The sequence below is a fragment of the Chroicocephalus ridibundus genome, chromosome 6, assembly GCF_963924245.1.
Source record: "Chroicocephalus ridibundus chromosome 6, bChrRid1.1, whole genome shotgun sequence".
Classification (NCBI taxonomy): domain Eukaryota; kingdom Metazoa; phylum Chordata; class Aves; order Charadriiformes; family Laridae; genus Chroicocephalus; species Chroicocephalus ridibundus.
Window position 1 is genome coordinate 42,864,814 of NC_086289.1, and position 16,957 is coordinate 42,881,770.

Genomic DNA, 16,957 nt, shown 5'->3' on the forward strand with positions numbered 1-16,957 from the left:
TCAGGCCTCTGTGGGTATAGGACTCTGCAGACACTTAATTAAAAGTAAAGCTAAAGAGACTGTGGTAATCTAAAAAAGCTCAGAGTATGTAGTGAAAAGAGCTCTGGGAGTGGAAGAAAACGTGACATTGAAACAACTGGATATGGTAAGCTAAGTGGAAGTTGCAGCATAGTATTGGGTATGCAGTTTGCACATGGAATATTTCAGTATTTCAGTCTTCCATTACAATATTACACTAGTGACTATTCCATTTGTTTCCAGACCCATACAGCTCTAAGCGTGGAACTCTTCTTCCCTGTGCTTGCAATCAGTTCTTAAGAAATTTGCTCAGCCTACATGGCTCCACCTCACAAGTTTATCTCCTGGATTACCTGAAGGAAAACTGTTTGTTCTTTAATTGCAGCCATGATTCTTGTTGCAATAGCATGTTGGGAGACAAAAGCTTTTTGAATAAGCTCCAGTGAATAAACTTTCCTAGTAGGCTGGAAGGGTAAAATGAGGTCAAAAGGGAAGACGATGAGATACGCGTTAATTCTGGATATGACAAGAACTCTTTCAGAAGTGAACACTTCGGAGTGGAATAAAGTAGCTTCAGATGGTACAACCACAGCTGTTGCTTCCCTAGTCAGACCTCTGTTGTAAAGCAGAAATGATCTGCTCTGTCAGTGAGGCTCTCGTGTTCCTGGTCATGTCTCTCCTGAATGTACAGCTCCTGAAATTGTCATGGGTGCATAGATTCTTTCCTCAGGAGCTGACTTCATGACTGAATGATTGTTTCTTGATTGAACTAAAGACTGACTATGGAAATATGTAATGAAGTAGTAATTCTGTTTTCAAGTTTCTCTTTCTGTTTGGGTTTTTAGGAAGAAGCTGGCAGTGCTAAATGTGTCCCCTTCATATGAAAATGTGGGTGTAGGAGATGTCCAGCTATTGTGCAAGTAAAACTTCCATGGACTGAACTACAGGGCCAAAGTATGCAGTCTTAGCTATGCTTACAGAAATGGAAACCTGATTGGACCTGAGAAGTTACTTGAAAGCTGTGAGTGATTTCAGACAAGGTGTTTCTTTTTAAATTCTTCCAGATGTGGCAATGAACACTGTTGAATACAGTCATTGTGTATATCTGGGTATGTAGAACACATCTGAACACTTTTATGAAGCTGTTGATAGTATATCCCTTTTGCGTTATAAATCTCATATCAAGATTGCTTGTGATGCCTGACCAGCAGCAATTCAAGATGAAAGGAAAAAAAACCAGCATGTTTCTTAGTTGCAGTGCTGCTTGCAAACCAGGAAGGGATTATCAGTCTTTAATCAAAGAGGAGAAGGAATATTCAAGGAAAAGCAGCTGTGACAAGATAGTATATGGCTTTCTGCTCAGTGCAGTAAACAAAACCTGAGGGTTTTTTCTGTGTCTCTTTGTGTGGATGACTTCGCCAGGGAGAGAGGTTAAGAGACAGCCTAGGACCAGCTCCTAATTTCTGGCAGGGCAACATGGTTATTGCAAATATATACTGTCCTGACTGATTCTTGAGCACTGGAAGAAACCTCTGGAGTCCAACCCTGGCCAATTCCTGCATGAGGAAGAAAACTTTTTCTCCAGAGAAGCCTTCTTAACAGGGGTTGAGATAGGTACCTTGAATGCTACTGAAGAACTCAGATGAGGGCATAAAATGTGAAACCATCTTTCAAAATGTGCCTGATGTCCTTTCTGCCAGCTCATAAGCAAAACCGATGCATTATGCAAGTGGAGTTGCAAGGATGGGTTGAGTTTTGTTTAGACAGTGAGTCTTGAGAGAGAATGACAGCCTGCAGGGACATCTCTGCTCTGAGGAGGAGCAACGGCCTCAGAGAAAGTGCAGGGCAATACAGCAAGGGGTGTGGTGGAGGGCAGCAATTAAGATCAATAATTGCCCTTTCAGGCCCTTTCTGCAGGGCTCCATATATTTTTGTCTGAGCAGTCGTCACACATGGAGCTCTTCATCTTTTGCAGGCGTTTAGATTCACGCTGCCTGATGGAGTTAGAGAAGCCAACAGACAGTATCTTTTGGGGAGCACTGTGCAGCCCCATCCCTATATGGTCTGTGCTGTTCTTCATAAGGTAACTTGGTACCAACATCCTGAACAGCCTATTCCACTAGTTTCACTCAAGAAATCTTCTAAGAACCGCTCCCGTTTGAAGCTTCCTGTGTTGAGGAGGAGATCTTTTGAATGTGCTCCTTCAGATGCTATGAATCAAAAATAAAGCAAATAATTACAGACTCTGGGATTAATTACAGACTCTGGGATTAATTCTGGCTAAGCAGGAGTCCTACTATTGAGAGAAGGCAGAAACTCTGATGCATAAAGCCTCGTAGTGGACAAGAACTCAGTTCCATCAGAGGCCTCCTTGGCTGCTGAAGGAGGCCTCCCACTCTAGACCTGAAAAGTAGCCAGCAGAGCTGTCAGTCCGTGCTTCCAAACAAGCAACGCAGCTCTTTTATCTAGGAGTATGGTGATCCCTGAAGGGCGTTGGCCTGTGTTCCTGTACTTTGTGGGAGGAGAGAGTCTACTGCTTTTAGCAGAACTTGGGCAGAACAAAAGCAAAGGCCATTGTGTTTGCAGGGAGTTCAGTGTGATTACCTTGCTGGGACTCCTGCTGCTATTGGAGTTATGGACACAAAGTAAATTGCTGCCCATCGGATTGATGAACACACACCTGTGTTGTTCTGAAGACCTGTATCTCTGGCAATGCTATCCTCCTCCCACCACCAGGATTTTTCCACCTGTAAAATGAGAATAAGGAAGAGCACTAGTTCTCCTGGAAATGTTACAGACCCCCTGAGACAGCACACTGCAACCTCCCCTCAGGATTTCCAGTGTTCTCCTGCAGCATCTGAAACTTCCTCCTTATGTGTGCCAGTCCCTGAGTAGCCACTGTTGGAAAATGTTGCTCTAAACATATGCAGGTGAGGTGGAGTGTGTTGTGCTGCCCGGCAGCAAGCTGCTGCAAGCTGTGTTAAAAGGCAGGCTCCTGGGATCTAACAATGCCCAGGCTAAAAGTCTCTTTCTTGACCTGTCTGTCCTTTAGGTTGTGGTCTCTAGTAATTATGTGATGTAGAGGTATGTTAGAAAAATCTACCCTGAGTTCAGAAGTGGGGCCGCAGCTAAGGAAATAAAATGCCAGGGGCTTCTGGGGTTAAACGAGAGGGAGAATGTTTGATCTATTAGCATTTGCTAGGGTGTGGGAATAAGCTGCTGTGGGGAAACCAGCTTCATGTGCCACTTTTGTTTGCCATTATAGGCAGGTAAAGAGTTTGCCACGTGAAATGTCTCTGCTAGTTAGGGGGAACTGAAGAAAATTTAGGAATTAATATGCATCTCTGAATTATTACAGCTTGACAACAAACTTTGTAAAATCCTGTAATTTCCTTAGCTCGCTTATTGCACTGGAGTTTAGTCTTAGACCAGTCATGGTAGGGGCCTGGAGGAAAAGAGAAAATGGTGCTTGAGGCACACGGATCCATGGTCTAGCCACACTGGGTCTGAAGTAGCCTTTCTCAGTCCGCTTCCCTGAGTATCCTCTGTGGTGTAGGGAGCTGTGAGAGGTGCTTGGCTGGTTTCTTCCAGGTGCGCTGTACTTGCAGGCCAGCCATGGGTGTGCTCTGGAGTGTAAACCTGAGGAGCTCAGAAAAGCATGGATCAGGGGTGCAGCCAGGTCTTTGGTGAGTGGAAGAAGATTTTGATTCCACAAGAATCTTCAGAACCTTTCTAGAGAAAGTAGTGTCTTCTGAGATGTGATGAACTTGATGTTTCTTTGCATATGAGATCTGTTGGTTGTTTTTTTTTGTCAATGGTACTAGCCACGCTCGTTTCTGTATTGTGCCATTTGCAGTTCATCTGTTTTGTTTACTGCAAAAACTCAGCTTACAACACTTCCTTGCTCTTGGCTCCCAAATCTGCATTTGCAACCACTCTTGTACATGGCTACAGACTGCTTCCTTTTGCTTCTGCCCCAAGAATGCTACCTGGTGAGTGCTTCTGTCCTTGTCTGTGTACACAGTACCCAGATGATAGCTGCAGCTTTGTATCTGAGCTCTTGGCTTGTGTGCAGTCAGTGCTTTGAGTGACGTGTGCCATCAAACTGATTGCTCAAAGGGATGTTTCTGAATGAGGTGCCCATCTTCTAGCCTCTACTGGATCTTAAGGTGATGGTGGCTATTAGCATATTGCAGCATAGTGATGTATTAAATGCACTTGAGAATCGGAACACTCCTCATTTTCTGGGATCAGAAAGTGTGGTAGGAAAGAAGGGAGGAGAAAAATTCTGAAAGCTTAAACGTGACAGGGAAGAGTTGAGAAGAACAATATAGAGTCATTTCAACAGACAGATTCATAGCAGTTTTCTCAGCCATAGAGTAGTTTGGAGGTGTGAAGTGATGATAAGCCTGATTCTTATTTCCCTCATTTTGTTTCTTCTGGGTGCGCAGTTCCTGAAATTGCAATGGAAAAGTCGTGGATTTCCTCCTGGACCAACCCCATTTCCCATCATTGGAAGCCTGTGGCGGATAAATTTTAGAGCTGATCATGGGAACCTGAAAAAGGTATGCATTTGCAGATGTGAACTAAAGAGCTACTGAGGCAAAACCTGTAAAAACTAGTGATGGCTGTTGATAGGCTAATCTGGTAGCTGGGAGAACTTAATCTTGAGGGAAAGTGGATCATGGAAGTTAAATTAAATCTCTAAGCAATTTAAATAAAATCTGCAGAGAGTCTAATTAACGTGAAAGCTAATATGTGTGCAAGTTAAACAGAACAAAAGACAGTAATTTTGTCTCAAAAAAGACTTCAGTTTTTAAGGGAGGCTTCTTGCCTTGAAAGAAAAAAGTGTTTCTCAGATTTCCCACCACAGGCACATACAGGAGATCTTCTAAAACAAGGTGTCTTGAATTCAGAAGATGTGAAAAGCACGCCAGTATGTTGTCTGCTATCATGGGATGGAAAGCCAAAACCTTTGGACTGGACTTCAGAAAAACAACGGAAAGCTCCATTGTTTTTCTGAAGTCCAGTCTGGGAATTGCTCCTTCCAGATGAGCTAAGGATGAAAATGATGGTGAAAGGAAGGAACTGATGAGAAGAATTCTTCTTCTAATAAGAAGAATTAACATGCTAAGCATGTTAATACGGGTTCTTTCAGTGCTCAACATACTCCACTGAGCCAAAACTTCATGAAAGAATCCAATGTGTTGGTATATTTTTTCGAGTCACAACCTTTCCTTAGGTGCAACGCGCATGTCAGGGGGCACCTGGCTGCAGCTCTAGAATGTTGGCTTCAAGAAAAGGGAACTTAAAAGACCTTGATGTTAAAATTTTCTGGTGGGTACAGGTTCATGACGATGGGAGGACAGAGCTGTACTGTTTCTTTGTCCTTGCTGAATACCCACAGCGTTCCCTGAGAGCAGTCCCCATCACTAGCCAAGCAGAGGTGGGATCCATGCTCAGATGCCTCAGTTGACAGTACTTCTGTATAAGGGGGGAAGAGGTCCTGCCATTGAAACTCGAAATCTGCAGTACTAGAAGGAGAGTTACACCTGGAATATGTAATTGTTGGCTGAGGAAATGAAATATGGAGTTGAAAAATGTAATCAAGAATGGATAGGTGAAGTTTCATATGAAATCTAGCATGGATCTGTAAATACTTGATCGGGGCATTTACTGAATTGTTAATATTGCAAAGGCAACCCAAATTAAGTTTTAAAAAGGGGAAGAGTATCTATTCTTTTCTCATTCACATTGCTGTGAATAGTTGGTTCCCAGAGAGAGCCCAGAACCTTACAGTGGTCAGTAGTCTTGCTGCAAAAGAAAATCACCATCCCTCTTCACTTTCTGAACCCCTGAGTAGTGTCATGCTGGAAGAGAGCAGCCCATTATATGTGCGTTTTGGTTGATGTTTCTCCCATGGATATTTTTTTTGGTCATTGATCTAACCTACAGCTGGCAAAACTCTATGGCAACATCTGTACCCTGTGGCTGGGTCACAAACCTATGGTGGTGCTGTATGGATTCCAGGCTGTGAAAGATGGTCTCACCACCAACTCAGAGGATGTTTCCGGGCGTTTACAGACGTATGTCTTCAACAAAATGGCAAATGGAAAGGGTAAGATGCTCATATCTGTGGAAGGACTTCATCCTTGACTCTGTTTCCTCTCATGTTTTCTGTAGTGACAAGTGCTTAGTTCCAGATTCACCTGTTTTATCTACTTAAGGTGAATGATATAATTCTGCAACTTTACTCTAAGTTGTCCCCAAAGTCACACTGTCACACGTGTATTTCAGAATCTCATCAGAGCAGCAATATTTGTACCTAGCTAGGTCTTGCTTGTCCATTTGTAGTGTTTGTCTAAGTGTATGTCCTGATGTGAAATAAGAGCTTGCAGCCTCCTCTGCAAGCTGAGGCTAGAATAATTCTTTTTGCTCCGAGCTGTTTATTTACAGCAAAGGCTGCTGTAAGAAAAGCATATACAGAGCTGTTGAACAAGGTCTAGCCTTTTGGGAAGTCCAAAGACACAGGAAGGTCACTGGAGATTTAAATGTATTAGTCGGACTGTAGATGCAACATACATCCTTCTTCAGAGTTGCTTATTGTGCTATCATTTACATCAGATACTGCTGGATTATGGTGGATGGAGAATAAAAAGGGTACTGTGTTTAAAACAGGAATGACTGAACTTGTTTCCACCAGCCTTTTATTCATAGGATACAGAGCAGATGCCTTTTGCCACGGTCAGGCTTTGTTGCATGTGGACTACAGTCTGGAAAGCTTTAATTTATAACACTAGCTAATGTAAGCAGAGAAAAACATCTTTAAGGAATAGAGATAATTAAGTCTGGGGCCATTTCAGTCCATTTTGGGAGGGTCTTTATGGCCACCTTTTATCTGGGTGATATGGAGTAAAGTAGCTGGCCTGTGAAAAGCTGCCCTAGCACTAGCCATTTGTAGCAGAGACAGCTTTCATAAACAGCTGCAGCACAGCTGCAAGCTGGCAACTCTCTGCAATGAAAATAACTGCCTGTTGGGCTGGCTTGTTTTCTGCTAGCCCAGGCTCCCAGGACAACAGAAGGAATAGGGGAGAGTTATTCCAGGCTGTGGTCAAGCAGCTGTCTCAGAGAGCAAACTGGCTTTCCCAGGGGAGGCGTGGGCTAGACTGGTGGAGGGAGGAGGTTCCCCACCATGTGGATTAAATGGTTTATGCTGGGCTGTCTGCTAGAACGTAGAGTCATAGCACTGGGGCATGGGATTCCTTCCTGTCCCACAGTGAGACCTCTGGTTCTAGGAAGCTGTTTGTAGATTTGTAAAACCTGCTTTTCCTACTCTGGTGCTTGCTATGTGCTGCTTGCCCTGGCCTCGTTGTCTTTCCAGGAGGGACCTGGACCAGGATGAGAGCAGGACACCTGGTGTAAACAGCCTTGTAAAAGCAGGATCCCCTGAAAGCCAGAGGCTGTGTAGCACAGACAACACATACTGAGAACCATTTATTAACTCTCACCATTAGAGAGTTCTCCTTTTTGAATCACTACCAACAGCGAAATGCGATGATCTCTAGGAGGTTTGTGTAAGGTTATAACAAGCACAAGCCTAGGAAATGCCTAGACCTCCCCAATGAGCTCCACAGGAATCTGTTGGCTATGAGTAGCTTGGTGAGGGATGCCATCGTATTTTCAGGTGGTAGAAACCTGAATTTATTGTTTGTTGAAGAAAGCTGTCTTTGCTGCACTCATGCAGAATTGACATGTGTCAACATCTGCAACAACACAATGTCTGTATAGGGATGTTTGCAAACATAGCTTACAAGTAAGTATTAATTGTATTAGAAGATTGTACAAGATAATAAATGAGGTCTTGTAAGAGATTGCATGAGCTGGGCTATTACCCTTTCTGTGTGAATGAGGGTTTAGATTCATTTCTGCTCAAAGCCTGTGCAAATAGAAGGCAACACCAACCCCCAGCGTCTTTGAAACTTGTAGCAGGCTGCTAGAAAGAATAGGACTAGTTTTGGAAGGGCAGGTGTGTGAGTCCTGAGATTTGAGTGGACTTTTTGCAAGCGTGGGAATATATTAACCAAGGTGGTTTCTTTGTCTCTAACAAAATACAATTAAAAGAACACTGCCCTGATGTTGCGCTTTTTTTTTTTTTGAGTGGCAGCATGATGAGAAGAACTCTGTGTGTATGCCATTTGCTATTATATGAACACTAATGTGACATAAAATTGATTCTTGATGGCTGAAGGTATCCTGGTGTCAAATGGTCTCATTTGGAAACATCAGAGACATTTTGGAATTGGAGCTCTCCGAAAACTGGGAATGGGGAATAAAGGAATGGAGCGCGGGATACAAACCGAGGCCCATTGTCTGGTCGAGTTCTTCAGGGACAAAGATGGTATGTCATTGAGAAGGTACTTGGGAACTGCATTTGGGCTTTTGACATAGTACATAGTCTGCATGATTGTAAGGGTAGAGACTAACTGTTCTTGCTCCAGAAAAGAATGGCTTTGGAGCACAGCTTAGATTTAGAGTGCAATCAAAACTGTTTGTACAGTCGAACCTCAGCAATGTGTATTTTGGTATCAACACCAAGATCAAGATTAAAAAAAAAAAAGGCAACCCCCCACCCCCGCCCAAGGCTGGGAGTTAAAGACTTAAGGCCTTCCTGTCCTCATTTTTGAATGAGGTTTTTCTTTTGTTATGTTTGCCAGTGAATTTGGGGTATTTCAGTGTAACAGTCTAAATAGCATAGAGGACATCTATTATAAAATGTCATTGTGGTCTTGCTTCCAAAATAGCAAAGGAGATAAAGAAAGTACTTTGGAGATGAGTGCTTGTCTCTGTCTGCAGGGAGAGCCGTTGACCCTTCCTTCCCTGTTGTTCACGCTGTCTCTAATGTGATCTGTGCTGTGGTTTTTGGACATCGTTTCTCCCAAGAGGATGAAACCTTCCGCCAGCTGATTGAAGCATACAATTGTATAGTGGCTTTTGGGAACAGCTACCTCTACTATGTGAGAAAATGACTTATTTACTATGCAAATTATTTTATTGAGCACATCATTTATTGCACTATTACACAATATAGTTATATTGTAATATATATTGTTATAGTTATTGCATAATTCAATACATATTAAGCTCTGAAAAAAATTCTGACTATGAATATGAACTGGACCTGCAGTGCTTTGAGTTTGACATAATTTGATTATTATATTAATACTATATTAGTAATCTTTATTATAGTTCCTCATCAAAGGCAATGTGCTTGGGATGCTGAACTTCTCTAATGTGAGCACCAGCGTTGTTAAGGTGAAAAGGTGATACTCTTTGTATCAGAATAAAAGAGAATTTTTTTCCATGTGCTAAGGTAATATATATCAATGTTTATTAATATTAAATTTATTAATATCAATACACGTTCAAACTATCTGTGAAAGTGGATTCTTTTGTTCATGAAGTAACAGGGCAAACAGAAGTAGAGTTATGCAGTAAGGATAGGAAAAAGTCCAGGGTAGAGACTGTCTTGTCTTTAATTTGTGGTTTTAATGCGTGTTCAGGTACCCAACACTTTTCCTTGATGCTACAGTATTTTTTTCCTAGAGAAACTAATTCAGCAGTTTATCACCAAAAAATGTCCACGCTATATCTCTATAATATCCTTGTTCATGTCATGTAACTTACCGCAACTGTGTTGAATGCTTGCTTCGCAGATGTGTGAAGTTTTCCCATGGGCTGCAGAGCACCTCCCAGGCCCTATAAAGAAAGCATTGTTTTCCTGTGATTTCGTTCGTTCTTTCATAAGACAGGAAATCAAAAGACACAGGGAAAGAGGCACAATAGATGAACCAGAAGATTTCATTGACTTTTACCTGGAACAGATAGAGAAAGTGAGTAATTTATGCTGTATGTGACACAGGTCCTATCAAAATGGATTCCCTGCACCTTTCCTCTGTTGGCTGTACACAGCAACGTTATTACAGAGCTCTACAGATACAGGTTAAAGCCTCTGCTGTCATTCAAACACGAACTTTGAATAGTTAGTTTAATAACTTGTTTTAGAAGTATAAGTTAATTGCGTTGGTTTGTTGTTATACTGTGGAATTCTGAGTGCAGGCTGGTCAGTGGGTGGGAGGGAGGATTTTGAAAAGGTGCAAATATTTGGATGGCTGTCTGACTGATTTTTTTTTTTGTGTCCTATTAATATTTGCATTTATTATCTTTGTGTTTTGTACTGAGTTTTTGTGTGCTTAGTAGTATGGTATGATTATAACAACAATTGTAAAATGATGGCAGTCTCTGCTCTGAAAAAAGCATAAGTTTTTTAAAAAGATAACGTATGATATATGCAATAGATAGCCGAAATCAGCAAATGTGCAGAGAGTGGCAAGGGTGGGATAAAACTACTTTGAAATGTTTTCTTCTGATGTGGAAGCTAGCAGCAAGACAAGAAGTCACTCTAGAACACAGTATAACAGGACCTTAGACACCTGACACTTTCAACAGCTCCTGTAATTTAACAGTAGCAATATACTTATTTGAGGGAAATGTTTCCATAAATCTTTGTTTTACTCAAGCATTTATATTTTCTCTGTCCTCTAAAAATATTGTATGTTTAGGTATAGTGACTGCTGTCTGTCTCAGTGCTAACTGTTACACACATATACCCCATTTTACCTTTCTCACTGACACCTGCAGACTAAAAATATCCCTAATTCTACATTTGATGAAGACAATATGGTGCAGTCTGTTTTTGACCTTTTCCTGGGTGGCTCAGAGACCACCGCCACCACTCTGCGTTGGGCTCTGCTCTATATGGTGGCTTATCCCGAAATCCAAGGTGAGTTGTAGACACAAACATGGGCATGTTTTGGGTAGAACAATTCTGTTACACTTTGTTGGGGTTTTTTTTGCTTAAGATCGAGGTTTTTTGAAGGTCAAGTTTTTTGTTTTTTTTTTTCTTTTTCAAGATCACATTTTTGAGCTTCGCTTTTAAGAAGCCAGTGAAGTAGAAGATTTTCAGACAGGGATTTTTAAATGATTTCAGGGATATTCAGCTTCTGATACTGTATTTTGTCTTGTTGATTTTTGTCACTGTTTCAGTACTTTAAGTACTGAATGGGAGATACAGTCCAGCTGAAAACGCTTGAGGTGAAATATGAGCTTGGGTTAGGGAAAAGTGACATATCTCTGGTATCCAGAATAATAAGAATATATTATTTGCACTGATTAACTGAGACACAAGTTGTATTTCTGTATAATAAGTATATTTATTGTAAAGTGCAGGAATGCTAAACAAAGAAGGAAGATGCTAATGGGAAGACAAAAAGATGACTGGAAAATACTAGACAAAGGCATAGTTGCACACTAGTTTCAAAATTTTTGAATTATTTGATACAGAGCTTTCAGAGTGATGAATTGGTAAGCCAAATACAGGTACTCGACTCTTGGGTTTAGAGCTAGAAATCTTTCTTTTCATGCTTTTGGTGACAGAATGCTGGAAGAACAGAGCTCTGTGCACACGTATACTTTTCAAATTCTAATGAAATAAAGAGCAAACAAACCCTCTTAGATTACTAGCCTAATTTTTAAGCATGAAATTTGACGCTGAACCTCTGAGACTATAAGCTATGCTACTTACGGAAGCCTAGATAACAGCCAAAAAAGATTAACAGTTTGTGATGGTTTGGTAATATTATCCTGTTCCACTTCTCAGCATTACACGTGTGCATCAGCTTGATATGATGGCTCCCTTGCAATATGCTGGTTAGTGTGCTGTGAGTCTCTATTTAGCTAGAGTAAAAACAATAGCTTGAGCAACTGAATTGATCTCTTAAGAAGTTCTTGGTTTATTTACAGTTCACTCCCCTTGCTTTATCTATGAAGCTCAATAAATCTGTTGGGCTTGTGGAAAGATGACCTGAACATAGAACCTGTAAGCAAGGAAATACCAGAGTGTAGTAAAATCTTAACTAGACAGTTGTATAAATGCAATTAAATTTATTACATTTTAAGATATGGTAAGTATAAATTCTTTACATATGGTATTTTTTCTATCACTACTATAATCCAAAAAGGAAATGAAAGCTCTGTTTCACGCAAAACAGCATTCTTATATATATTGGAATATTATATTTTTTTTTGTAGAAAAAGTCCAGAAAGAGCTAGATGCAGTTCTGAGTCCCTCCCATCTAATCTGCTATGAGGATCGGAAGAAACTGCCTTACACTAATGCTGTGATTCATGAGATCATGCGCTTTGGTAGCATTGTTTTAATCACAATTCCCAGAGAAGCAGTGAGGGATACAACTGTTTTGGGGTATCGGCTTCCAAAGGTACAATATCCTTTCTATTCCAACGTGATCTTTGGCCATGAATTACATTCCTTGCAGTCATGTTTACCACTAACCCCTTTTCCCTCCAGTTCAGGACAGATGGGTGTTGGTGGCAGTGCTGGCAGACAGCGTTTTTCCCCTCCCATCCCCTCTGGCTTGTGCCTTTGTCTGATAGACAGTGAGTGAAAATACTTGCCAAAAGCACAGTTTCACACCAATTAAACTAGTGTTCTGTAAGAGTGCTGCAGAGTCTTACTTTCCAAGAGCCTGTGATTTTGAAATAATTTATAAGCATTTGAGCTCTTATCCTTTCAAAAGACTTCAGAGAAGACTTATCAGAAATGTATGATGGTGTCGGCAGGGAAGGTGCAGCAGATTGTTAGCACCAGGGTATTGTCTCCCATGTGAACAAATGTGAGATGGAACATTTTCTTCATTGGTGATGTCTGAGACTACACCAAGAGTCTACTCCACTCACTTAGGACTGCTTTTTCTTATTATTACTTCTCTGGCATCATATTTGTAATATAATGAAGGTGTTTCCCCGCAGCTTCTGAACTGCCATGTAACCTCAAATAAAAAGCCAGCTTCATTGACTTGTTCAGCCTTTCCAAACTGAACCTCAATGCCAAACCTCCCCAAAGGCACACATGGAGGCATTTTCTTGCACACCCTGCTCCATGGTGCTTGTCATGCACACCTTTCCCACCTCCACCTTAAGAAAGATCATTTGAAATGTAGTTTCATTTCCAGGGTGCTTTGTCCTTTGTTTGTCAAAACCTGAGAAAGCTTGTCAAAAGTGGGAAAACCATTTTGCTAGATTTAGGATAAGGTGCTGAAGAACTGCAGACCAGTCATTCTGTTGCATTGGCTAACAGAATGGAAAAAAAGGAGACATGGAGAAATACAGCAGGGAAATTCCTGAACCCGAAATACTGAAGTTTCTTTTCTTATTTATTTGAAGAAAAATCCCCTTGGAACAGTTTGAGATGATTTATTTTTTTTTCCCCTAATAAAATGATCTCATTTCTGCTGCCTCTCCACACGAGCAGCAGTGTGCTGGATCATAGCTGGAATCTGTCTGTGTCCTTTCTTCTTGATGTGTGAGAGACAGAACTGAGCCAACAGCATCTTCCTTCCAGGGCACTATGATTATGGCAAACATAGACTCAGCCCTCTTTGACCCTGAATACTGGGAGACCCCTCACCAGTTCAACCCTGGTCATTTCTTGGACAAAGATGGAAATTTTGTGCTCCGAGAGGCCTTCTTAGCCTTCTCAGCAGGTGGGTACACTGATAACTTTGACCCCGTTTGTGTGGGTGAGATTGTGAGTGTGAAGCTGCATTATTTTCATTGCAGAGACAGCCAAAGGGAGCGTAATCTCAATCTATAGGAGCACATGGTTTTCACAGCCCAGAAAAATGTTTGATTACAAAATAAATTGTTTGGTAATTGGGTAAACCTTTGATTTTTAGATTTTTGTAAAAATGCAGAGAAGGTAAAAGGAGTTAGGCCCTAGAATTGCCAATAATTTTTGGATTTGGGTCTTTACGCTGTTGTCCTCTATCATCCTCTGCATATGCCAGATTATGCTATTATAGTGGCTGTTCTGTGGCAGGCTGTTATGATGGAGCTGATTTATTTTGTGTAAATAATTAAATATTCATAAGTGCAGAAATTTGAAGCTGGATCAAATACATCCCTGACAGTTATGTCTTTCTCTTTCCTGGGGAGCTTCTGGAGTCTTCTTTCACCCAGTGTGTGCGTTTATAGAAGCTTAAACAAAGAAAAGCTCTTAGGATGGAATAGCCTGCTTGTCAGAGCCCTCAGCTGAGATGTGGAAGTGTTAGGCTTGGGTTTCTGGCCTAAACTATGCAGAAGAGAAATTTGAACATCGATTTCTCACATCCAAGTTGAATGGTCTAACCACTACACTTCAGGGTCTGTCACTGTCTGTCTCTGACTGGAAATCATATCCTGGAGAATGTTGATAGATTGGGAAAACTTTTTTCTTTAATAACTTGTTTTCACTGAAAAAATTATGTAGGAAAATTTCTAGTCAGATGTAGAATGTCCTCTGTATTCTGATTTTTCACTGCTATTAGTGAATAAAAGTCAGCCTGTACTAAGTGGAAGCTGTGAGAGAATCTAAAGATGCTTTCTTGTCATTCTCATTTGGAGTCAAGAGACTGAAACTCAGTTTGTAGAATCAGGGAGTCCTGTAGATTAGGAAGTAAAGTATGAAACTACCAAGAAGCATCTCTGGTATCTTTTTCTATAATCCGGGCAGATCCTGCAAAGAAGGATGGAAAACATCTCAATTGTTCGCTCACCTCAATCTGAGAGGAGAATGTCAAATTCAGCGAAGCCTTTTGTTCCTTGATGAGGTTGAGCGATGCTCTTTTGAAAAGCTGGGAAGTGGGTGCTGGTTACAAACCTCTGTGGGGACTGACTTCTCTTTCCCTTCTCCCTCTGCAGGCCACCGTATATGTCTGGGAGAGGTGCTGGCAAAGATGGAGCTTTTCATCATCTTCTGCAGCCTGTTGCAGACATTCAAGTTCACTCTACCTGAAGGAGTTAAGGAAGTCAACACAGAAGTTGTCTTTGGGAGCACAATGAAACCCCATCCATACAAGCTCTGTGCAGTTCTTCGCTAGGTTGCAGGGTAGTACAGATTTGAGAAAGAGGCATTGCCACATGTTTGCCGGTGTGCTGATCCTTTGTGCAGCTTTTCTGTTTTTCATTTCTAGCTCAAATTCAGTGTGAATCTATCCTTGTTGTGTTATATGTCTAAGAAGCTGGCCCTGAAAAATACTACAGTTTTCCTGTGTCTGGAAAATCTCTGTACTTTTTTTTCCTGCTGTATTACAAATGAAATAAACATAGAAAATTATTATGGTGTCTGGTCTTACTAGAAACTCAACAGGAATCTTACTGGAGGGAGAAGGAACATTAAAGCCAGGTGTTGGGGGGGCCTTCCCCTCATTCCCCTGCATTCTTAAATCTAGAGTGGGGTATACAAATGCTCATCCTGGGGGCGGTGGTGGCTCTGGACATTGCCAGATTCCCTAGGAATGGTTGCACAGGGCAACAGTTGCGGAGGGATGCCTCAACCAGGTGTGACCCAGCTGGTTTGTCTATTTAGCTGAGAACCACGCGGAGATGATAGCTTGAGGCTGGAATGAATAGAGCTACAAGCAACCCTTCATTTGAGTGTGAGGCTAGTGACTCCGGCTGAAAGTGAAGGTAAACCCTCTCGTATTCCCTGGTGAAGAATTGCAGAGAGGAGCCCCACTGCTGGTGAAACAAAGTGGGTGTAAATGGTAATGGACCAATGGGCTGGCCTGAAAATGTGGTTGGTTTGTTGGTTGTTTTTTTTCCTTTGTGTTTGTTTTTTTTTGCATATATTGTTGTGATGCATTTGAGAGGTATTTCTATGAGACAGGGAGTCCTCTCGCACAGTGGAGTGTGTAGTGATAATGGTGTACAGTGGTCTAGGTCAGCCATGTCTCTTTGTCGATGCCTGAAAGCACGGTTCAGGGGACTGCTTGCGGTCTTGTGAAGCAGAGCTTGGTGCCTGTAAAGGAGGGACAGGGTGGGAGAAACTTACGTAGTGTTTCCCAAGAAAGTCTAGTGTTTCTGTGCAAGAACCAAACTTCTTGAGTTTTTAGTGAGCACAGGGGCAGTTGCACGCAGCCTTCCAACACCTGAGCTAAGGGAGGCTTCCCACAGCTGCTGAGTTAAGATCCAGCGAGGCGTGCATGTCGCGGGGAAGAGCTGTGCGAGATGCAGCTGGCAGAAGCGGAACAGTGCCCAAGCAGGGCCAGCCAAGAGGAGGTGCCAGAAACCGCTCCCACTGTCAGGCTGGCCTTGTTACCCAGCAAGCTTTAAAAATCGAGGTCAGAGTGAGGGCTACTAGTGGATGTAGCAAACGCTCTGTTGCTCTACCAGTTTCCTTCCTTGAGGAAAAGACTTTACAATTGTTATTGCAATTATACTTTGAGGATTAGTTTTCATTGCCTTGTTTATCCACCATGTTAGAGTTTTCTTTCTTTAATGTAAGGCTGTTGGTTAAAAAAAAATAAATTTGTCTTTGTGAAGGAGCCCAGTATCATAAGGTTCAGTGCTCTTTTCTCCAGTTCATGGGTAGGGGCTTAAATGGATGCTTTTATCATGACTGCCATAGATCTGAGGCTGGCACTTGCTGCTGCGGCAGTTGGTCAGAGCTTGGCAGAAGCGATGCATAAACTTAGTTGGTCAAGCAGATCAAGCTAATATGTCTCTCAGGCGCTCTAATCCTTATCTAGCTCTGTGATGCTGCGTTGCGTTGAGGTAGATTCTGTTGGGAGTGGAGGGTGGCTTGTGCTCTACCGCAAAACTAGTTTTTCTACTAATATAAAGATGGTGTTGCAAAAATGGGTATATAATGAGGTGATTGGTGTCTGCTGTGTTGACACCTAAGTCTCAGGCATCTCTGTGAATATAGGATACAGGAGAGACTGAATAAGAGCTAAGGTTTAGGAACAGGTACACAGGATCCATATTGCTTTAAATCTTTTTTCACTTAAAGTATCTTAAAAATTCCCAATGGTGATGCAAGTTC

General features: G+C 41.7%; 1 protein-coding gene across 2 annotated transcripts; it reads left to right on the plus strand.

Moving 5' to 3' along the window:
* The first annotated feature begins 2,299 nt into the window (after positions 1 to 2,299).
* Positions 2,300 to 15,176, plus strand: LOC134517528 (cytochrome P450 2J6-like). 2 transcript variants are annotated; one of them, XM_063339114.1, is made up of 10 exons: positions 2,300 to 4,010; positions 4,470 to 4,583; positions 5,974 to 6,136; positions 8,267 to 8,416; positions 8,872 to 9,032; positions 9,732 to 9,908; positions 10,717 to 10,858; positions 12,166 to 12,353; positions 13,496 to 13,637; positions 14,833 to 15,176. In XM_063339114.1, the coding sequence occupies exons 1-10, from the start codon at positions 3,963 to 3,965 to the stop codon at positions 15,009 to 15,011; spliced, it is 1,464 nt and encodes a 487-aa protein (XP_063195184.1). In that variant the 5' UTR covers positions 2,300 to 3,962; the 3' UTR covers positions 15,012 to 15,176. The 2 variants fall into 2 exon arrangements, with proteins under 2 accessions (XP_063195184.1, XP_063195183.1); XM_063339113.1 differs by having other exon boundaries at positions 2,300 to 4,583.
* The last annotated feature ends 1,781 nt before the right edge of the window (positions 15,177 to 16,957 follow it).

What these genes read in the sequence shown, in the direction of transcription:
- LOC134517528 (XM_063339113.1), top strand. Translation starts at nt 4,419, where the DNA reads ATGATAAGCCTGATTCTTATTTCCCTCATTTTGTTTCTTCTGGGTGCG. An exon ending in GGCTTATCCCGAAATCCAAG is followed by an intron (nt 10,859 to 12,165) that starts GTGAGTTGTAGA and finishes TTTTTTTTGTAG; the next exon opens with AAAAAGTCCAGAAAGAGCTA. An exon ending in TGGGGTATCGGCTTCCAAAG is followed by an intron (nt 12,354 to 13,495) that starts GTACAATATCCT and finishes TCTTCCTTCCAG; the next exon opens with GGCACTATGATTATGGCAAA.